Here is a 24,219-nt window from a genome sequence, read left to right on the forward strand (position 1 = left end):
GCATAGCTGACGGTCTTCGGTACTGATGTGCGGCAGTTGTGCGCTGTCAACTGGCACTATGCAATCAAATCAGCAGCACGTGGGTGCGTGCACTGTGCACAGTACAGTGCGTACTGAGTGCAGCCTGTGTACTGTTAAGTTGTCAACGGTAGGCGTCGAGGTCACCACGTGACCTTTGTTTGCCACTGAACTCGTAGGTCAGTGGTCCAACGTAGAGACTCGGTGATTGATCGCGATAGTCAGTGAGCTAGTGGTATAAGTACCGCAGTGCGTCCCCGCATCAGCGTCAGTCGGCACTTGCAGCCCTAGACGCAAGGAGCTAGTCAACCGGACTTTTCCCATTTTTTTTTCTCGCCGGGGCCGCCTGCCAGTTTTCTAGTGTTATATTTCCCTTTCGATCGCGAGGAAAAGTAGGAAGGGGTTGAAAGCGAAAGAACTGGTGTTCAGCTACATCTTTCGAAACCGTCGGTGAGTACCTTTTACAAATTTGCCATTTTCGTGCAATATTCACAATTACGCTTATTTTGTTTTCCCTCAAGTACTATTAAAGTTTTGCGTGTAATACGAGAATATCAGTCTATAGATGCTATATACATGATATATAAAATTTCTCCCCCTTTCATGAGGTTCCTCCGGTAAATGGAGAAAACTGTGTGATTTTAGCTTTGCTGTTTATATACCTGATCATAAAACAAAATCCAAATTTGTTTAGTTATAGAAAATCCCAACGCTTAGAGTGGAGATTGTGTAGGAGTATTAAATTTGGTAGTACTCGGTAGTTTTAGTAGCAGTAGTTGGCTGGGAGAATTCGCATGTAGAGCAGTTTATTTTCCAATTAGGTAAGTACCGGTACATGATTCTGAAAGTACTGTGTTTGATCAATTCCGTTTGCTGAAGACCTTAACTGTACGAAAACCGAATCGATATCGTTCTTCGCAAAATACCCGTTTGTCATGTTTGTAAATAACTGTTTCGAGAAATCAACCACTGCAAAGCGTTTTAACAATAATCAATTGTTATTGTTAACACGGCGCAAAATTACAACCAATGTGTCACATAATGCATTGAGGCCCAGCTGTTATATTGCACCAATCATCAGAATGTATCTCTTGTGTATGTTTCATATTCCATGAAAAGCTGAAGTGTTCTGCTTCTGCATCTTAAGCGAGAATTCGTGGTAAATCCGTAGTGTAAACGTTGCGACCTGATAATAATAAATCATGCTTCAGTTTGTTCCGTGATGAAGTCGAGTTTGGTTGAGGAATAAAATCGCATCATTATGCCTATACATACATGACGAATGCTATAAAGAAAAAACTCGTGAAAGGACCCAAATTTCCCTATCACAACTTGAACACACGAACGATTTTTGTGGCTGGTTTTTAGTTGGTTGAACAAAAGGATTTTCCATCGTTTTAGTTATAGAGTTCTCGTCATTGTACAGTACTTGTTTTAAAGGGTGGACCGTTTATAAAGTTTGATATGTTTCCCTACCATATTGATAACGGAAACCCAACGTTTTTGCATGTTTATTCCGATGTACCATATTTCCTTGCCAACACGGCCATGTATCATCTGCAGGAGATGCCATTATCTGAATTAAAACGGGCACTCAATGTATTTAGAGAACAACCTACCGTCCATTAAAACTTGAGATAATGCACCGTTAGGTTATCTTGTTGATATGGATTATCATTAGTAAAAACGATCTGCGTTCTCCGCTTTGGATTGTTCAGCCGGATCGGACGGAGTGCAGTAAAGCGGTGGGTACGTCAAAGTCAAAGTTTATCACACCAACGATTTATATCTCTAACTAATCAAGCGCATCTGCTTTCAAAGTGTCGTCAACTAAGTTAAGATACATGTATATGTTAATCTAAAGTAAACGACGAATTCGAAACGATTTCTAAGCGAGAGTCTCAATTACTTCAGTATAGCTACTTGAAGTCAGCATCGGCTGTCATTACAATCCACACTCACGATGTTTACGTATTGCTTTCACTACATCAGCTGCATGTATTTAACATCTTTTAGACTTGAACCTTATTCCCAAGACTACGAATACCATCTGTCTTGGACCCAACAAAATGAATGATTACCGACAGTACGTTGCTGTTTAAGGGTCAGTCCTTGGTTATAAATATATCCGATCTTGAAGTAAATGACCAATATTACTGTGACGGTGATGCAGCAACTCTTATTGTGCAGAGACCTCTCGACCAAGTTTGAAAGTAAAGTAGGCCGGTATGTGAGAACAGGAAAGGAAGGCTTGTCAGGAATTAACAATCATGGGACGACCGCGGTCAGCTAGCGTTGACAAGCACCCTCAGTCATCACGGCCATTCGGACTATAAAGCCTCCTGAGCTGAGCACCATCACCCCCCCCCCCTCCCTCCTCTCCCTCTTTGAACCCACACCACTTCCACGTCAATATTCCAACCATTGTGTACCCGGTGAGCAGATTGAAGTGAACTCGAGCCCACGTCCTGGGTTCTCAGTATCTGGGGGGCTGGATGGATGGACGATCGATCGCATGCCCGATTTGACCTATATACAAAAGGCTCAAGTTTAATCCCCAAAGCTTCGAGTTCGCGACCCTGCGTGTTGTGCCGTTGGGCGTTGGTTTAGCCCTGCTCCGGAACCCTCCAGAGAATCCATGATGGTTGAGTTGAAAAAGGGGCTCTGTGGTGATACTCACTGACCCAACTCATCACAACCTTGTGAAAGAAACCCTGACTACCAGTTATTTTCCCACTATTTGTTTCTTTCTCCGTATCTGTATTCTTTAAAAAAAAAAAAGAGCTGCGGAAAAAACATCATTTATACTTACTTTCTTTGAGTAATTTTTTTTTTTTACATAAAGCTCCAAGATGGTAGATCCCCTATCTTTTCGAGAATACACGATGTTACTGTATGCATTTATGAACGTAAACGATGGCTTTAACAACGAGGTGGCAATTCAGGCAAGGACATTCGGTTTAATCATGTGGGCTTATTTCAATTCATGCTACAGTTTTATAGCCGATCTCCCACAGCGAGAACTTGGTATCATATTTCAATACATCATTGAAATGCTCTGACTTGCCAGGAAGGGAGCATAAAAGAAAACGGCGTCGTGGCAGCTGACAGTACTCACAATGCAACGTGATTGATGCAAGGAACGTGATCCAGTACTAGCCCCACCTACACAATTATAATACGCCGCTATTAACCCCGACCAACCTCTTGCCCCAATTTACACAAATAAATCAATGCTCAGAAATGATCTCGTAACATCAGAACGGAAACCTTGGCCGGAAACTTGAGTAAGGACGCAAATGAAGTGAATGTGTGCTTGAACTGTACTTCTATACTATGTATGTCATCAGAATCCGCGTGGTGGTGGAAGGACCACCACTTCAGGATCCACCTGCCTAGAACCTAGAAGAGGCTCATGTTGGGGTTTTGATTGGTGAAAGGCTCTTGTCTTGGATGCATACCTATCTGGGGGTCGCTTCAACCAGCCCAATCTGACACTGCTCCATCATCATATCGGAGCTCAAAAGTCGGTCACGGGTAGTTAATTATAAGGACAACGTCACGCACACGCGTAATAACGGATGGCAGCTGGGGCCGGATGGGGAATATTTATCATGTGTCGTAATTTACCGCTAGGGAAAGGACTGCGTACTTTAACCTAACCGGACGAAATTCAACCTTTGTTCTGAGAGTGAGAAGGATGAAGAGAATCTGTAACAATTTCGAAAATCTAGTCAGGATAATTTGAGCAAATAGGTATTTTGTGTTTTGCAGCATAACACCCCCACCTCCTTGACACCGTGTTTCGCTATTGAGCGCTCTCTCTCCATGTGGTTGTTGAAAAAGCGATTCTTGACCGTCCGACTTGGCTTAACTGTGCAGCGATTTACCAAAGAATACCAACCGGCCCACCCCTACAGCAGCGCATTAGCAAGGACAGCGGGGGAACTCTCTCCTTACTCCGCACGACATCGCACTCAATCTGCCAAATCTCACTGCGTGGCCGAGTTTCCTTCCTCGCTATGCCTTGCGAATAACAAAACAGTCAGCCATCTGGCAGTTGCAGTGCTGCATACTGCAAGGAGAAAAAAAGGAAATAAAAGTGCAAAGACCTCTGTTGTATAGAGATCGTGGTCCAAGAATTCAAATCAAAGGGGGAAACAGACTGGAGAGCCGAGATTCTAACCCAGATTTAAAAAAAAGATGCCGATGCATTCCTCAGATAGTTCTACAATTCTCTAAATGAAGCTTTTACCAAGTGAGAAACACGACGAGGGACGATGAAGATATCGAGGTGGAAACTGAGTGATGCAGCAGGGGCCGCATGTTCACTCGGTGTAAATTGATCTTGATGCTAAGCTGGAGAAGTATGCCTGGGGCATGTCGAGATGCTATCAACACTTCGTTGGTCGTGTAGAAAGAAAAGTAGGCGCGATTTGTCATTCTTCCCACTCCCTCAAAAAATATGATCCGATTGGCCATGCCACCACGGCACTTTATACGCCCGATGATATATTAATTCCGTTCCCAACAGCCGTAACCTCTTTTTTTAGTAGCAATTCGAACGACCTTCCTTTCTATTTCATAAATTTGATAACACAATGCGAAAACTGTAGAAGTCAATTGATTGTAACCGACAAGTGAAGTGTAAAATCATTTCAATGATGCGCTTGATAACTTTAATAGTTTTTTCACGGTCGACTAAAATTCCCTGAGGAAAAGTACTTCTCACGGAATTTGGTCTTACTTAGCAACAATCGGATCCATTTTTTTGTGTTAAATTGTACATGTGAAGCAGAGGTGATATAACTGCCCATTGGCATGCTTGCATGCCGTTGATCTCACAAATCGCACTCTGTCAATAACCACTGCGAAACAACTTGACCTCGACACCCAAGCTTTTGTTGCCAAATCCTGTCCGTGTTTTCAAATCGACCTGACAGGCCTTTCACAGCGACTTCGAATCAAGAGAATAACACAATCCTGAACTGTTTCCGCAAGGAGTTTTGTTGGTCGGGAAACCGTGTCAAATAAGCACTGTCGCTCGGCTGCACAGCCTGTATGGTTTTAATGCAGGGGGAAGGAGAGTAATTAGAATCTTGTTTGAAGAGAGAGACCGGTCGCTCGTGATAACGTGTTACAGTGCGGCTGGGAATAAAGGCGCAAATCCGGCTGCACGCGGAGGGGAAAAAAATCTACGTTTGGTTGAAGATGTGAAAATAGGGCCACCGAACGTTGTTGCGAATCCATGGTTAACTTCTGAGATAAGTCTTGGATAAAACCAGCATCCCACGAGCCCTAAAACGTTTGACACAGGTTACCAAAATCAGTAGAGGCTGGAGGAGTACATCTGTACCTTCAACATAGCAATAACAGGATTTTCACGACAATGTTTTAGTTTACCATTTAACATCAGCAAATATTTCTTTTTCCCCCAATGTGTGTATTTGAAAGCCTTGTTTATTTTTGCACACCCTTTCACAAGTTCTATAGACACAAAATATTAGTGTTTTACCGTCATCAGACTCTGTGTGAGGAAATTCAGTGTGAAAAGTTGATTCGCACTCAAAAATACAAAATAAACAGAGACTGACATCGGATCAAAGCAAGAAATAAACTTCGAGGACCCATATATTCTCCTGTTAAATTTCCCCAGCGGAAAAATAAATATGGCCATTGATCATGTGGTATGGCGGGATCATTATAAAGTCTTTTAGCGCAGGAATGATTGTATAGCTGATGGCTATTGGCTATGCATTCATTGGGCTGGTTGGGGATGTGGCAGTTACAGTTGACCGGTTCTGACATACTTGTCAGATAGCATGGAGTACGTCATCGCTCACACGCGATGCAGTGGGTCTCTGCATCAACGCTGGCAATGCTGACTGATATTGAATCGACGCTCGATGTCGTATTCCCACCAAAACGGGCCTTTTTAATGGGCAATATCTCCCCCCCCCCCCAATTCGATGTCGGTTTTCGCAGAGGAAATTGGTTCTTTGTAAGTCGGGGAGTTTCTTTTGAAAATGTAAATAGAACGGGCTGGGATTCCAGCCAACTTTTGTTGCTGGAGGATATTTTAGAAAAAATAACCCACGGAATTGCCCTGGCATCCTTCCTGTATAATGCTAACAATATTTGATGGCAATCCACACTCACACAAACAGTTTGACACAAAAAGCCTAGGATTTTTTATTTAAAAGTTAAATCTGGGTTGCGTTTCAACTGGAACGTCAACAATGAGATAACAAGGTTGTATCGCAAGTGATTTGCCGAATCTTTCAAAGCAAAAGTCCTTTGCTGACTATATCTGGTACTTTATTCATAGGCCAAGTTCTGCTCTTTTTTTCCCACGTCCATGCAACATCGATGAATACGTGTTGAACTGAGAAAGTTCACTCTATTGACAATCACGCATCACGTGCTCTCGAAGTACACGAACTCGTATCGATTTTTTGCCATCGCCGTATACCAAACCACTGCAAAACACACGAGCAAAAAAATCTCAGCGACCTTTTGGATGAAGCGCTGGAGTGTCTCGCGTGTGTGAACGCGCTCATCGTTTCTCCTCGTTAATGTGGGCAGTTTTCCTTCCCGTCATCACGAAGCATCCAGAGCTCATCACAAGTGCAGGTAAATTTTGATTTCCCTGGCAGCATAGTACATGTACAGTTCGTCTTTGGACGTTTTGACATACACTTTGCTTAACTTCGTTTTTCTTTCGTCATAATTGTCTACACTAGAAACACTTCAGCGGCAAAAGTACCACATCTTCATTTTCATCCTCATGATCTTCTTGATAATCATTATCATTTGTACCGACGATGGATGCGTCACATAGTGATTATTTTTTTCTTCATATCTGGCTATCTGCCTATTGAGGCAGAACCTTTCTATTCCACTTAACTTTGATCTTGATTTTAGTGCGAGCATTCGGCTACGTAAGTTATAGAGAATACTACGTGGCCATATCCTGAGTAATCCTGGCCAAGGCGATATGCATAGCAATTGATCTGTAAGATTTTTTTTTGCTGAGAAACATGCATGTGTCTCCGAAGATCTATAAAACCATGGAGAAAACAGGTCCATGGGTTGAGTATCAAAAAATGTGTCCGCAAAAACATTTGGAAGACCTTACAAGGTTCAAGAGGCGGGCATGCCTGAGATGGGTGGTCGTCTTGTAGATGTGATTCTGTCTGCTTGACCCCTTTTCTTCCTTGCACAGACGCTTAATTTGTTGTTAAGCAGAGAGAAATCTCCTGTGAAAGCAATTGTCAGTGAATACCTGGGTCTATAATACTAGGATTTAAGAGTCGATGAACTCCCCGCAAACGGGAACACATCAAAGGTTTGACCGAGCGGGTACCCTGGGGCGGCCCGGCCCGGCCCCCTTCATTGCCATCGCCTACCCACGCGAACCGTGTCACGGCCCGGCCCCGGTCGACAAAATTCAGGAAAAAAAACTAGAAAGCATTCTTCCCCTTAGGAGAATAGTATAACTATAAGCAACTAGAGGGTCCTTGGGGCCTTGCATGCTTGACGAAAGGATAGTTGTGTGAGGTGCTATTTACGGCTGAGGCGCTTCTTGCGTACGGGTACTTAGAGCTGCCTTCTTGAATAATGAATGTGTGTCAAGTAGTGATTCAATACGCATTGCAGACCGCGTATTTAGGTCAGGCACGGATTTCCTTCCCAATTTGAGAGCTATCCGGCACATTCCTGTCACGATTTTATTTTTTTTATAGTTGTACAGGATTTTTTCCCTAACCCCGTCACTGTAAATGAACGAAAGACTTCACAGGATTGTCACCTATGAAACAGAAAATAAAGCGGCCATGTGTGTCCAGAGCACGATGGATTTATTATAAAATAAAAAAAAGTATTTGTAATGGATATCAGTATTTCGATCATCGGTAGAATCAACAGTATAAAACTTGACTGACGTGGGAAAAAAGGGAACCCTTTTCCGGAAAAAAAGTCAATGTAACCAAACATTAGTTTCACATGAATTGAACAGATCTCTTGGCCCACACGAGTCCAACCTACGAGTGCTTGTGAACCATAATAATGCTCTGGGGGAGTGGTGGGAATATGTATTTTCTGCATGATCGGGCGAGTGTACAGGAAGCGAATAAGGCCTGAGGATTCAGTTTGTTAGTGCCGTCAACTCGATCTCTTACCTCGCTAGTACAACTAGGTCACACGGATGAAATGCCATCGCCTCGGCATGACAAATAAACCCAGGTAACAGTTCGCGGTGTTGGCACAGAAAATGCCAGAGAGGTGGGTAGAGTGCTGGGTTACCCATTAAGGTGTATCGGCAACTGCTAGGACCGAGAGATAACCATCTTGCTGATAAAAGCCGTCACAGAATTCGCCCCATAGTTTTGGCACGGTGGTAGGTGCGAATGAAATCAAAGAATTAGAAACGAAACTGCGGGGTCATGTCGCTGCCAATGAACAACAATTATTTTTGGCTTTCCTCACGGGGCTACAATTAATTTTTTCCCCCGAAATGTTTCTTTTAAAAGTTGTTAGAATTTAAAAACAAACACCTTAGATTATAAGAAGCCTGTTATACCCTACATGAAAATTAGGAAATTTCACAGTTTATTAAAATGATTGAGGAAAGGGGTCACTGATGCACATGACCATGATGTCTTGTGTACTTTCGATCAAGTCAATTCGTTCATAATTCTGCTATTGTGAGCTTTGCGTTGCTTTGGTGAGGTTTTCACACCACTTTCAAACCTTCTAATCGGTCCTTGATTTTACCAATTACGAGATGTGTTGAAGTTCTGGAAGAGTGCGGACGTTTAATATACACCTACGTTTGGCAATCGCGTGAAGTATATATCGATCATAACTGGCCGTAGGATGCACTTCTGTTGTGTATACATGATGAAGTCATTTAATTGGAAAAACTCTAATCACGTTGGTGCTGGTGAACAGGTAAAGGCCAGTGGAGCAATGAATACTTCCGGCACCCCTTCTCTGTGCACACAAGGCAACCAGGTACCCGTGACTGACCTGGAGAGCCCAAGCAGGAAAAAGTACTTTCCACCTGCACAACAAGGGTTCGTCCGATGGTCGCAACGACAACACCTCGCTGCTATTTTCGACGTCAACTGCTGGCCTCAAGTTGAACCCTACCGCATGCCGGGTGCAGCCCTGGCCGAGAGTGGTCGGTCACTCGCTGAAGGATTCTCGCTGGAAAAATTAACACCTCAACGGGTTATTATTTTGTTGTCGTTTTTGCCCGCTCTCGCGCCATGCTGCCTGACGCGCGCAGGCTCACGCGGTGTGAAATTCTGCCACGGCATTTCCCCTACTCTCGCCTCATTAAGTCCGCACGACGACGGCCCGGATGGATTCAAAAGCGGGGTTCGAAAGTGCACTTTCGACCGAGGTTATTTTGGGCGCTCGTGGAGCCCTAAGAGTGCAGTTCTTTATTTTATACAGGGAGAAAACACGAGAGAAATGAAAATGGGGTGCCAGAGAAGAATGCATCGATTGGAAAAGGGATGAAAGAACCACGGATGGCTTGGGGTTCCGGGGTCGCGGAGAAAGACGGAAATGAAGGGCCTGTTTTCCCAAGGATTTTTAATAAGAAACAGTCGTTATTAACGATGTAGAGCCAAACAAATGAATTGCATGTATGATACTTCTGCTGCAATTACTTTCAAAAATTTACTTTCAACTTTCAAAAAATGCAACTTACTGTGCGGATTTCTGCGCCTTCGAATTTTTATCCAATTTAATGTGAAACAAAATCACTAACGTTTATGTAAAGTGTTGTGTAATGATCCATGTACTCACGATGCACAGCTATGTACAGGTGAGGTCGCCACGTGCCATAGATAGTAAATCAAAAACAGCAAAAGGGGACAAATGGTGGGAGCGCTACAGGGAGCCAATTACCGGCCAAAGCGGTGCGTTTGAGATTCTGCCGACCTAGTTTCTTGCACGTGCCGTTAGGTGTCAATAGTGTAATATTGTGCGACGAATGACACATTCGTTGGAACTTGGAATTGGTCTGATTAAATCTCAACCATGTATTATTCAATATCGCAAGACCAGGTGATAAATTCGAGCTGTTCACGATTGATTCGAGTACTCGAATATTTTGAAAGTCAAAACCTCGCTTATTGTCGAAGTTTCCTGCAAAGTACAAATATACTCGTCACTCGGGCGAACCAACATAATCACGTGATTATTGATTTTGATAGTCACGAGACTATCGAATTGGATTTGGATGTAGTTGCTCTGCGCCCTGGGATGATGTGATCTTTGATTTAATTTCAACAACGTCAACATTATTCGCATCTTGTAATATAGGCAAAGGACTTCGAATTCTCTGCCACAATAATTGGGACAATCCGTCATTCAAGAAAACCCAAATGTTTTTTTTTCGCATGGATCACCATATATAGGCCAATTCGATATGGTTTCTTTCAAATCCGAAACGGTCGCATGCAACTGATCTGTAACTAACTCCAGGGCTTGAACATTCATCATATTTGATCATGATCAAAGAGCATTATCAAAAATACATTTATCCAAGTTTAAATGTATATGGACCACCAGTGAGAAAAAATAAACTAGTTTAACTTTGGACGAATTTAGGGCAGTGCTTAAAACTGCTCATCATTCATGCTCAGTATACACGACTGATGGAAAGCCACCAGACTTAATTACACCGTACACGGTATCCAAATAGCTGTGAACTACAACCTCCTTTCTCTGTAAATGATGAACTAAGACAAAGTCTTCTTGTTCTCAGATTTCGTGGGAAGCAAATCGAAGCAGGCGTTGCCAAAGATTGTGATCCTATATCACGCGCAGGCCAAGAGCAGATTTGGCTGCGGCTTATCAATTTTCTTTTGCACCGGGTTCGTTGGCCAAGTGGACATGGGAAAAGCCAAGATCTGAAGAGACCTATCGGCTGGCCGAACGGATGTTTGAGTCACCCTGGCCGGCTAGCCGTGGTGTTAAGCCCTAAGCCGATTTCGAGCTGTGGCAGCTGATTACTAAACTTGTTTGTCGGCAAATCAGAGAGGCCAAAAAACTTGGAAAAAAAATAAAACACAAAAAACACGTTATTTATAAATAGCGGTGATATCCGGTTTGGGTCCAGCACAAGAAGAGAGACGGTTACCCAACCAGAAGTAATGCACAAAAATAATCTTGCCATCGGCCAGGCCAAATCGTTGCTCCAGGGAGGAAAGACAGCTGGGAACGGAGATCTGACTGATTTCTGTTGCAAGGTGGATGACCCTTTGAAATGCCGCGTGCGCAAGATGTTAATTGGAGAGCCGCGCGTGCTACTCAGAAGTTGCGTTTTAATTGGTCGTTTTACTGTGTGAATGAAATAACACCTCTTTTAATTATTTCCGTTTTTAAAAGTTCATTGCATTGACGAATGTTACAGTATACTGAAAGGATGACCCTTTGAAATGTGTTGTGCGCACGCAATTGTAATTTGGGAGCTGCGTGCATCTGTGCTATTAAAGGTCATTTTCAGAAATGAACTATTTGAGGGGTTAGTATAATCATGGAGCAATAATCATGGAGCAAGGAATTTTCCTTGCTCCATGGTATAATAGATCAAATATTGTTATATACACTGACATGTTTGAAGTTTTGTGTTCGAAAATGCTGGAAAAACCAAGAAATATGAAAACTGTTCAAGTAGTCTGGTTCCCTGACTCCACTGAATATAAAAAAATGGATCAATTTACAGATGCCGGAAAATTGTAAGGTATAAGGGTACCAGTCTAGCTGGCCTGCACCCGTTCATGAACATGTAACCAATAGCAAACAAAATTTGAACTGAATATATGGTAAATTTGGAGCAGTAGTTGAAAAATAGTTACGTTTTTCCGACGGTGGTCGGCCGACCACCGCTGGAAATTTTTACAAAAATACCATTTTCTTGAAAATGACTGCACACCAGGTGCCATAATTTTACAGGATGCTTAGACTCTCATTTACCACCATCCTAGTAAGGTATTTCGTAAAAACTTGGTAGTTTTATTTTTCGATGTTTGCAAATGTTATATATTCCCTTTAAAACGTTGTTTATATTTAATTATTTCAACTTAAATTCATCGATGAATGTTGTACTGAAAGAATACATTCAGCTCGTAATAAGAACCGGCAATTTTTTTTTGTAAAATAATTGTTGTGTTTTCTTTGCAATTTGATGTATGCACTTTGTAGTATTGGATGACCTTTTGATGTCATTCTAACCAGAAACATTTTGTCAAAGTTGCAATTTCACCCAATGAAGGGGTTACTATACAAACAATATCGTGGATGTACTGATCGACACCCAGGGCACTGCGTGGCCCAACATCGTGAAACACAGTCTCGAGGTCACACCATAACACCTGCTGTAGCGGTATTGCGAAAGAAACTTTGCCTTTGTTTTTGTTTCTGAAACTCATCAACGTAAAAGTGGCCCAGATTCCGGCCGTTGTTTCGGCCCTAAAAACAACAGACCTTCTGGGGAAGTACACCGGGGACCCCGGATGGGCCAAAAACCTCCCCCGCCAAGCCGCTCCGGCTCCCGGAATGCTTAAAATTCGCCTTTTTTGAATTACGACGTGGAAAATATTCCGGACTAATTTGAACTCAATGTCGTTCCTCAAGCTTTGCATTTCTTCTCTCCAGTTTAATGAGAAAAGCCTGGTTTGGCGGGAGCTGAGGGTCTGAAGCTACCATCGGGAAGGCTGTTGAAATAACGAGTGGATCAAGTGGTGCCAGGGCAAAAGAGGTCTGACATTCTTTGAGGGGACAGGTGTGAAATTTGGCGTGCAACACATCTGTTTCGATACCCCAAACAAGCGTGTGTTGATAATTTGGAGGATTTACTTTTAGCCACTCAGAAGCCAGGATCCAAAGCCTTTGGTCACTTGGGTAATAAAAGCCAATTTTCTCCTGACAGTCAGAAACCCCATGATGAATCGCAGGCGAAGTGTCCGGCAATATTAGTGACACCCCTGGACTATTGCCCTTGCTCTTGGAAGAGAATGATTGAAAGTTTACCCGGTCTAAACTTCTAGTTCTGTGGGCTGCGAAATGATTCATGAGAAATAAACTTTAAATCAATGAAATATTGATTCTTGACTTTGTTGCTTTACCCTTCAATGATCACCTGGACAGAAATCAGCTGTTGCTGTAAATAACCTACATACATGTACTAACCTGCATTTTTTTCTTTCATTGCAGATTCTGTATGACAAATTACCGGCATATTTTGTTTGCGTTCATTATTCATTTTAAAATAAAAAATCTGGCAACATGGGTCCCCTTGCCGCGGGCCATTCTTGTCCAAGTGGGGGATGTTTGAAGGGCAACAGCTGCGCGGCATACCTGCAGCAAGGACCCAGGTCTAGCATGGAGCTATTTTATAGCTCCATGGGTCTAGCGAGCCTTTACCACACAGGGACCATGCGCGTGGTTCGGCTTGAGAACCGGTGGTGAACAGTCAGTAAGTCAATGCACCTGGCACCACGATAAAAGTAGGTGGTTTCAGCCCGTCTATCCAGTGGGAAAGAGCTCTGAGCACCCGGTTGGCCATAGGTATTCCTCTCTGAACCTCGCCTGCTTGCGCTTCCGACCGGATTGTGTGTATTTTTCCTGTGTATGCCGAGTTATCATCGGTATCAACTTGTACTACTCAACTGAACTGAGAAACAATTCCACTCTCTTTTTGTGGCTTTTATAGTCAAGTTGAACCTTTCTTGTTTTTCCTCATCCAGTTCCTAACAACGATGTTTTCAGCGAGCCAGAGTAGCTCTATGTATCAGCTGGCTAAGGCGGCAGCCGGCTCTCGTCCGGTACAGATCTACCTCAGTCGCCTGACCTGCACGTCTAGCCCTAGCAATGCGGCCCAGGCAGGGGTGTGTCCGATGGCCAACCATGACCTGGCGGACTCCAACACAGATGTTGCTTCATCGCCGCGCACTGCAGGGTCTACTACCGGGGCTAACGCGCTCTCCACGGCCAGACCTTACGAGGAGGTGCCTGGTCCAAAAGGATTGCCGGTGTTGGGATCCTTGTTGGATTACACAAAACTCGGTAATTATTTTAGACCCACTTTAGTCTTTCACTTGCTTTCAAGCATGTCTACACATTTACGCAAGTCTCCTTGACGCAATCAAAGCGATAACAATTCTAACAACAATAGATGAAAAGGTTTGTGCACCATTATCTTTCTGAGTAATGGGCAACTCTTAGACCCGACGTTTCGAGCTCGGTGCGTCTTCAGGAGAATGCCAGACTGGTTTTGGTGGAGAGAATGGGGTCTTCTTAGAACAACACATTTTGATATAAAAAGTGGCGTTTACATTGTTTGATGCTACAAGAAACCTTCCATGATAATATTTGTAATACATAACAAAAAATGTTGCATCAATCGAGATTGATTCCTGGGAAAAAATGTGGTACCACTGCATCCAAGTTTTAACTTACAGCCAAACAGTAAATTGTATCAACAAGCTGCTGCCAGTGCATGTGTTTCAAAAGTTTCCTGGATTTGTCACTTTGTTTGACTGTGGGCTTGTGAGAAAACAAAACTTTTTCTCCCCTTACAGGACAATATTCTTTGGAAAAGATGCACGAAGCAATTGTAGATCGCTTCAAGAAGTACGGGCCGATCTACAAAGAGAACATTGCCGGGGCCGAAGCCGTTCACATCCTGGACCCAAAAGACGTGGCCGACCTGTTCCGGAACGAGGGCAAAACACCGCGACGAATCCTCATGGAGCCCATGGCATTCTACCGGAAAATCCGCAAAAAGAACGCCGGCATCGCAAATCTGTAAGTGCTGAACGAACCAGAGTACATTTGCCTTACTTACAACTGCCCTACTAACTATCCAAGGTTCTGATATTGACGGACCTCTCCGTGTATAAGATCAAACCTTTCAAAAAAGCACAAACAGTGCTTCGAGAACCGTTATTACAATGATAACGTTTAGTCTGGCTGGCGCTGAGGAACTTCCCATGCCTTCAATCTCTGGCTACTCCAGTTTTAAAATGCGTGCCTGGATAAAACAGAAAGGAAATCACCGCTTAGTCTCGATTCCAAACGGTTCACGTCAGTGTTATTGACACCAACTACGCGTCAACCGTAGACAAATCAAATTTTAGTCCTTAATGTGGTCATGATGAAAATGGTACCGTTGTTATTCGTCGTTAGGTACACATTTTATCTTCCAGCTCATATATTTTCCGTTCATTATTCTTGACTCAAGGCAAGGTGAACAGTGGCGAAAGTGGAGAAGCGCACTGCAACACATCATGCTCAAACCCAAGAGCGTTGCAGACTGGATCCCGAACATGGAGGCTTGCGCCAACGACTTCATCACGTTGATGGCGGCCCGCCGGGACGACAAAGGCGAGATACCAGACTACCACGGCCAGATCCACAAATGGGCGCTGGAATGTAAGTAGATGTTTATAGAGATACGTGGAAACAGAAATAATAATTTTCAAATCGTATTCAGGTTTGAGTGGAAAACGATCACACCTGCACCCATCTATAATACAGCCAGCAAGGTGTACAATTGGCTGTTTTTCCTTCGAATATGTACTTCACAAGTTAACTAATGAATCTAGCTATAGCTCGTTTTTTTTAAAGAATAAATCAGGCGTCAAAAATCAGACATCAGCTGACGTACTATGTTGAAAATCGCAGGAGATCTTTGGGATTTGTTGACAAAATTGCACTGAGTGATCGCGTGACGCCTACTTGCCCGCGAAAGGCAAACCCTACTATTCGACACTGTCTGTTGTATCAGTTGATATTATGGACGGTTAAACAATGTATACACGTTATTAAACAATGTACATGTTATACCATTAACCCTAAAGGGGCCGGGTTATTTTGACCATCTCTCAGCCGGGGGGGGGGGGGGGGGGGGGCGGATTCCGCCCCCCCCTAAGATCTCGGCCATCGAGTGACGAAAAATTTTGAAACTCGGCACATGCATAGAGCAACTCTTTCTAAACATACCCAAGAAATTTCATGACTATAGGCCAAAGGGTTTTGGAATTATGGCTAATTAATTATTCATATGTACGAATGGCAATTCTGCTCCGTGTACACGACGTATATGCGAAAATTCAGTTTTCACGGCGCGTAGCGCCGGAAATTTTTCGCTACGCGGCAACCCGTGGTCCGATTTTTATGTTTTTGGTATCAAAAGATGCGCAAAGCTCGAGGCTAAATAGTCATAACAGCTCGGGTCGCGAAATTATTTTTTAGAGGCTATCACGGAAAATGTTGAGGGGGGGGGGGCGGATTCCGCCCCCGGCCCCTTTAGGGTTAAGGGTGAAAACATGAGGAAGAGACTTAGGTTGCTGCTTTGCCTGACGGCAACGGATTTAAACGACGCCCTCAGAAGCCATACTTGTCGATAATGTCATTTACTTTCACCTCTGTTCACAGCTTCTTTCTCCATCGTCTTCGGCAAGCGAATCGGTTGTCTTGATCCCAGCACCGACACTAACCCGGAGGCAGCAAGTCTCATCTCCTCCACCAACGACTTCTTCACCGGTCTCTGCAACCTGACCTTTGGGTTCCCGCTCTACAAGTACGGCATCCGGACCAAGACTTGGTCCAGGTTCGCCGACGCCCAAGACCTCCTCTACAAGTAAGCAATTTGCCACTTTTTTTGCGTTATTCCTTGCGTTTCAAGCGGTCATCGTGCATGCAGACAACTTTCTGTTGGGTTCCCCAGTTTGATTTCTTTTCAAATACACGACAGTTGTCATGTTGGTTTTCTCTTCTAGTTAGTTAGTATCAAGTTAGTATGGCTCATTTCAAGCCGATATGGCCCATTAAGCATGTGTTAAAGTTTGGTTTCCTTGGCATGAAACGACTGAGATTAATATAGGATGGAATGCCACTCAATTGCAAGGTACTCCCCAGCAAATAACGATTTCCATGTATACCCTTGGCTTAAGAAAGGCAAGTTAGGTTATGTGGATTGCCCAAGGACACAATATATTGTGCCATTTGTCGATTCTACCTTTCACACGACCATCTGCGTGTACTGCGTGTTTTCTGTTTTACAGCACTGCAGTAGAGTATATCAAGCAGTATGTTGAGGAGATGAACAACCGTGACGTCACATCACCTGAAGCCAATGAGAATGAATCGACAGAGCAAGCCACAGTGATAGATTACCTGTTAAGAAGAGGCGCACTTGAATTTGAAGATCTCTGTACTTTGACCAATGATCTGCTGTTGGCGGCTGTTGACACGGTAAAAGACGCTCGGAATCAAAAAATTATCTGGCCATTGGTTATTCCCTTGTCCCAGTAGAAGCATAACTAAGCGGGGAAGGGGGTGGGGGGAAAGGGCCCCTTCACTCGATGCCTGTGCCCCTTCAGTCCCCCTATTTAGAATTCGAGGAAGGCAAAATACTGTTTATTGTTAAAAACGCATTGACTCCACCCCTCCAGAAAATGTTTCCCTCTGCAATTTGGATCCCAGTTATGTAACTCTGTCAGGGATTTAAACATTGTGCTCGTTTCTGTGGTGACCATTACCGGTGGACAAAAATGTCATATTAGAAGAAAGGACACTTTAGAAATTGTCAATTAATTATATTATGTTCTCGCGAAAACACTTTTAATGAAATTCAAATTTGAGGGTATACACCAAAGTCCTGAGAGGAGTAAACCCTTAAAAAAAGGACGCCTGTAGAACCGGCCGATCAGGGATCAAATACGAAGCGAAATGAAATATTTTGGATGATAGTATTACCCGTTATTCTTGCCTTGTTTTTTTTTGGGGGGGGGGGGTTGAAAACAAAAAATCTTTTACCAAAAAAAATTATCTTAGAATTTTAGGCATGTGCATGAAGAATAATATCACCTATATTTTCTTACAAGTCCTATTCCGTTTATACCATGAATACCGCAGACATCCAATCTCATGGGATTCTGCCTCTACTGCTTGGCCAAGAACCCGGAAGTGCAAGAACGACTCCACGAAGAGGTCAACAGAGTACTTCCGGCCGGGACGCCCGCAACGGCAGAAGCCCTACAGAACATCCCCTACCTGAAGGCAGTTGTCAAGGAAACGACGAGGTATAAAATAACTGAATGCTTTAAACTTTGCCCATTAAACGTTTTGTGTTTTTGTAACTCTAGCTCAACTGAAAGGGATCTTAAGGTGTTCAATTTTTTTCCCAGGTAAAACTAGTAGTACACTGTGTCGATAACATTTTTCACTGTTGCCTGTATTGGTTGGACTTCCAAGAGCGAGTGCTGTATTTGTGGTACCTTTTGCGCCCCTTGTTGACTCGCATGAATGATTTTCCAAACCACGGCGCCGTTTCGGCTTGGCTTCTTCTCTGACGCCACACTAATTTTTGAAGGGAATTACTAAAATTGTTGGTCTCAATTAATGTTCCCGGAGCAGAACAAGCACCTGTATTGAGATGGAGTTTCCGTAACCAGGGGCTGAATGTTTCCCAAAGCTGAAACGTAGCCGATGATTAGAAAAATACGCAATCCATGATGCCCGAAACACGAGACAAACATGGTCTTAACAGATTTCTGTAAGAAGCTTGCCAATAACTTGCCACCCGAGTGATTCTGTCCAACTTTCACTCGGAAGGTAACACACTGAGCATACAGTGTTTATACGTCGGTGAAGGGCAAAAACCTGATATTGATTTACATCACCCCGACGCAAATTCATCTTGAATAGCTTGCCAATGACTGTTTTCCAATAACTTGTGTTTTTGTACGCAGAGTTTTCCCGCCCGTAGATGGGACCAGCAGGATATCCAATGACGACATCACAGTAAGAGGGTACAGAATACCAGCAAATGTAAGTTTCCTTCAATTTCTCGCCAGATACAATGTGTGGCAGTTTCGATGACCATCTCACGTCATTCTGTATCACACCTCATAAGTGATTCAAAGCATGTCAGATACACACAATAGTAAGAACTAGCAAAACATTGAACGATACCGACATTTCAAAGTGCAAGCGATACTCTACAAAGTATAAAACTTCAGATTCCAATTTGTTTTCTGTACGAACGACAGTACTGACAACTTTATGACTCTGAAAACTCATCCTAACGGCTTTCGCTCAGGGAAATGTTTCAAACAAACATGCTGCATTGTAGATGTGAAAAGAAACAGACATTTTATTTTGTTTCATTTGGTTTGAAGATTAAAATATTATGATTTATGTTATGTATTGTGTCTTTGAACAGTCTCGACAGTACATGTATATCATAACGGGAATATTCTTCAGGCTTTAGCAATTTTGTTGCAAATCCGATCACGCTTTATCATGCGATATATGACACTCACTTATTTGCTTTCATTTAATTGAGTTCGTCGAAGATAAAAGTTGCTTTCAAACTGATTTCATCATTTTAGGAATAACATAAAGGCTACTACCGTGTTCCTTTGTTTCAGACATTAGTACGGGTCCACTGTCTGTCCGGCCAGATGCCCCAGTACTTCAAAGAGCACCATAAATTCAAACCAGAGCGCTGGATGCGAGGACACGAGGGATTCGAGGATATCGACCCATTCTTAGTGCTTCCATTCGGCACAGGATCCAGGATGTGTTTGGGACGTCGTCTGGCTGAACAAGAGGTCTACCTCTTGTTAGCGAGGGTGAGTTAAAGGGAATATACATCATTTGCTTTTGCTGTAATTTTCAGATATGGATGGAATTGGGGGTTGGAAATATAAAGCAAATATAGTTACACTGACTTTTTGGAGGTTTTGGGTTTGAAAATGCTACTAAAACCAAGAAAAACGATCATTTTCCTGTAGTCTGGTTCCCTGACTCCATATAAGAAGAAACAGAGCAGTTAACATACATTGGGGAATTGTAAGGTCAGGGAACCAGTCTAGCTGGCTCGTACCCGTTCATGGGTTTGTAATCGATTGCAAACAAGTGCAATGGTCAATTGGGGCCAGTATTTGAAAAAAAGCCAGTTGTTTCCAACGCTGATCGGCCGATCAGCGTTGGAAATTGATACAAAAATACCACTTTTCTTGAAAATGACAGTATACCAGGTGCCATAATTTTACAGGATGCTTTAGACTGTTATTTACCAACATCCTATTAAGGTATTTCGCAAAAACTTGGTAGTTTTATTTTTCGATGTTTGCAAATGTTGTATATTCCCTTTAATATTGGAGAAAATCATTCCAGCAATCCCATGGATTGTGACAGGCTTTCTCTGCAAATCATCCAGAAATGTCAAAGGAAGTTATATGTTTTTTTGGGGTAAGATTTTGATCGGTAATAGCAAAAAGCAATATAATGTATTCACACTTGTCTCACTTTATTTTACGGCAGATTGTTCAGAATTTCACCATTGAGTGGCACCACGAAGACTTGGATTATTTGTTCCGTCTCACCAACGTCCCAAGTAGACCACTGGAGCTGACCTTTCTGGAACGCGCATGAGCTGTGAACTCTGACCGCGCATGACCTTTGACATCGCAAGACATGCGCAGTCACACGTATTGGACTCTAACGAAGTGAAGCCACTGCCATACCAAGTTCTACCGGTATTTGCCAAATTTATCACATCTCACAGGTTAAATCATTCTTCAGAAGAATTAAGTATCGATAATTGCCAAAATAGTAACAGTGTCTGCAGAAAAGGCTTTTTTTTTTTAAATAGTATGAACCTGATACCCTTATCACTAGTAATTTTGAGTTGCCAGTCCCCGTGAAAAAAAAGTTATTACAATGGAAAGCCAAATGTAAGTTTATTTTGAAAACACATGTATATTGCAACAGGGAGTTTGCATGAAAATTCGTTGTCTGTGTTTGTATTTGTACCCAATGGTTTCGCGTTAAATCCATTCTGGTAATTCGTGTTGTTTTGTATACGTTGTAATTTTATGCATTGAAACGAACAGTTATTAATTCCAAACTGCAAACAACTTTTTTGTTCTCGTAATAATTACGGTACATGGTGCCGATGATGTCATGACGGTATTTCAGGTTCAGTTGTAACATGATCTTGACGATGGGCTATAGTACATGATTCAGTACAAGCCCGGAAACGGAAACTGTATTACAGAAAAACTGACAAATAATCTGATTATCGGAAAGAAGCGGGTTCAGATTTGAACTGTATTCCCCCGTTTTTCCTTGCCTGTGTACAACGCTAGCCCCACCCTTCACCTTTCATCGATGTGTACAATCAGATACCTAACAATGTAAATAGTATAAGACGTTATCCGTTAAATTTCTCCTTGTGTAAAAAATGCATATAACATGATACTAAAGTAGTTTTCAATAACTATGTATTCACTGTAAATTATGTACATACTACCCGTATGCCAGGAGAGTATACCAAATAATATTTTTTATTATTCTGTAAATATACTATCAATTCAATCATCGGTATTGTATTCAGTGTATTCAAGATTATGATAACAATCAGTGCGGTGTTGTCTGTTTAAAAAATCAGTTGGTGTTCCGTGTAAATAATGTTCATTTACTTGCCACATCGAACAACAAAAACCGACTACAATTGTGAGTAATAGCACGTGATAGAGGGCGCTACACAAAACGGTCAGACGGGAATGTACATGTACATAAATGACAGGAGTGTGAAGAATCACTCTTATTAATCTGCTCTCAATTCGTTTCATGTTTTTTTATTTTGTGTAATGTTATTATAAACATTTTTCCTTCCATTCCTGGTGTGCATGATAGCACAGGATTATCGCGTCATTTCGATGACTGCACCATGTATTTTAAAATGTTATTGATTCTCAATACTGCTGTGCTATAGGAGGACAATCGTGCTTTTGTTTTATTAGCAAGCCAGTTCGGTATTCCTACGGCGCATGTGCGCTTCAATATTTGATGATTTCCTAAGGAAATTCGTAATTCCGATTTTTTTTTCACACGGTAGTTTGCTAACTTCATGCAAACTTTCTTCCTTTTGCTTGTACAGAAATTGAAGATCGCTGATTCGATTCCCATTATCCCATTTGAAAGTGTGTACATTTTGTTGATTTGGGCCCAGTGAGTTGGAGCAGCAAAGCTGAAAAGCAAATATATGTTGTTAGCAAAACTAAGCTGAAAACCAATAAATTAGAATGTGAAGGCCTATCACGTGCCATTTCAGCTGGTAACCTGCATTTGCTAAACAAAGGTTTCAGGTAATTTCCAGGGGAAAAAATCCCAATTGAACTGCTTTCAACTCAACCAGTTTAACTAATTTCAACTGGTATACCAGTTGAACTAGAAATTGGTGACTGGTTTTGAACTGGTTGAACTGGTTTTGAACTGGTTCAATTGCATGGCTTTGAACTGGTTGAACTGGTTTTGAACTGGTTTTTGAACTGCATTGTTTTGAACTGGTTAAACTGATTTTGAACTGTTTTAATAGGTGTTGAACTGGTTTAACAGGTTTTGAACCAATTGAACCAGTTAAAACCAGTCCAACCAGTTGAAAACCTGTTACGTTCACAAATTACCAGTTGAACTGGTTTCAACTCGATTTTGTTCCTGGGTTAGGCCTAAACAGCTCCATGAGATTTGCCTCTAATGTGTTTATCCCGAAGTGAAAATCGTGATATTTTGATGTGCGAATGCGCAGTTAAAGAAAGGAATACTGAACTGGCTTATTAAAACCAGTGATTTAAAGTCTTTGTTCAGGTGAGCACTTCAACCCGATGAAGTTCATTTACACTTTAATAGTTCATTGTTGACGGAGCCATTGGGCAGTTCATAATTATGGATGAATGCCATGCTATAAACGAGTCTGATTCATTATTAGGCCTTCGGTGGAAATTCAGGGTGACCAAAAAGCCACAGAGTCCGAGCAAGTTTTCTCTTATTTATCATGCTTTGAGTTGAAAGGCTGTCTAAAACATACAAACATTTATTTTCAATTTAATCCTGATTGTAAGCTGCTAAAGTCGAACTATACTCACTTATAAGTACGTGTCGTAACTTGGCAGTCCATTAAAACATGTTTATAAACCTGTAGAATTTAAATCCTATGCTCGAGTCTTTTATTGTATTGTCGTGTGACGGAAAATTAACTATTTTGTTGACCGGTGTAATCAAGTCAGTTCAAATCAATCGCAAGTAGCCTACATGTGTATATTTGAAACAATGATCACGAGTCAGATCACAGGTTTAGGAGGGGGATGTAATTGCGAAAGGAATTTTTAAAGCTTGTTGCCAGACATTATAAGAATGAGTAAACAACACCATTATCTGTTGAATGCCGTCCGGACACTCATTCCTACGTTATCTGTATCCGGACAGGTTTTTTTTTTGGTACAGGTTTTTTTTTCGGTACGGGGGACGAAAAAATACTGTCACACCGGCAGTGCAGCCAAAAGAGTAAATTCAGATGCTCCATCACACCATGAGACCTGTATGAGTGCTGAAAACTAATACAAAATACGTATTTAGGGCCTATTCACCGAGTGCACGACACAAGTCTCTCAAAAATCGATTCAATGTATAAATAGCTTGGTCGGCCTTGTATGTATTGTCAGGTATGGGGTAAACGAACTTTCGCTACACAAAAGCCCAACATGGCAGACTGGTTGCATGTCCTGGCCCTTCACAGACATACATGTATATAGTAGGTAGCCAAAACGGAGATTCGAGCAATTATACTTCGGGGTTTAATAACCCATGCGAGGAAGGATGCGACTTCCCTACAGGTACGGTGGGACCTGGGTGGTGTAATCAGCAATTAGCGAAGAACTCTGTAAATGAACAGCGCCCCCTGCACTGCGACTATTCATGATGTCTCAGATATCGCCAAAGAGTTTTTTAGAGCCTACTAGAGCTAGCAAGACATGCATCCATTGTGTTAACCTGCCCAGGAAAATGGGTGGAAACTACTGCATATTAATTAAGGGTTTCAAATTTTAGCCTATATAATACAATAAAAAGTATAAAGTATAAGAAAACACATCAGCGACATTCGAGCGATCGACGCAGACGCTTTGGCTGATTCCCAGGGTGACACGGCGTCATGAGCTTTATCCAAAATGGCCATTTTGATACTCTCACTGATATCTGCCTACTCCTGGACTGCACTGAAGCGTAACTACTAACTAGGGTTAAACGGGAGCGTTAATTTGCGCCGGGGAGGTACTAATTGTTCTTTTCTCACTCGCCCACAATAGTTGGTCGAGTAGTAAGAAGTCT

At 42.3% G+C, this 24,219-nt stretch overlaps 1 protein-coding gene across 4 annotated transcripts; it reads left to right on the plus strand.

Moving 5' to 3' along the window:
* The first annotated feature begins 214 nt into the window (after positions 1 to 214).
* Positions 215 to 23,043, plus strand: LOC119745612 (cytochrome P450 10-like). 4 transcript variants are annotated; one of them, XM_038222102.1, is made up of 10 exons: positions 215 to 468; positions 13,785 to 14,103; positions 14,619 to 14,844; positions 15,281 to 15,471; positions 16,477 to 16,681; positions 17,106 to 17,295; positions 17,959 to 18,125; positions 18,795 to 18,873; positions 19,476 to 19,679; positions 20,374 to 23,043. In XM_038222102.1, exons 2-10 carry the CDS (start codon positions 13,797 to 13,799, stop codon positions 20,482 to 20,484), a joined length of 1,680 nt encoding a protein of 559 aa, XP_038078030.1. In that variant the 5' UTR covers positions 215 to 468; positions 13,785 to 13,796; the 3' UTR covers positions 20,485 to 23,043. The 4 variants fall into 4 exon arrangements, with proteins under 4 accessions (XP_038078030.1, XP_038078048.1, XP_038078057.1 ...); XM_038222120.1 differs by lacking the exon at positions 215 to 468 and adding an exon at positions 6,531 to 6,651; XM_038222129.1 differs by lacking the exon at positions 215 to 468 and adding an exon at positions 13,491 to 13,513.
* Positions 23,044 to 24,219: the final 1,176 nt, after the last annotated feature.

The sequence above is a fragment of the Patiria miniata genome, unplaced genomic scaffold (assembly GCF_015706575.1).
Source record: "Patiria miniata isolate m_02_andy unplaced genomic scaffold, ASM1570657v1 HiC_scaffold_12, whole genome shotgun sequence".
In the NCBI taxonomy this organism is placed as follows: Eukaryota; Metazoa; Echinodermata; class Asteroidea; order Valvatida; family Asterinidae; genus Patiria; species Patiria miniata.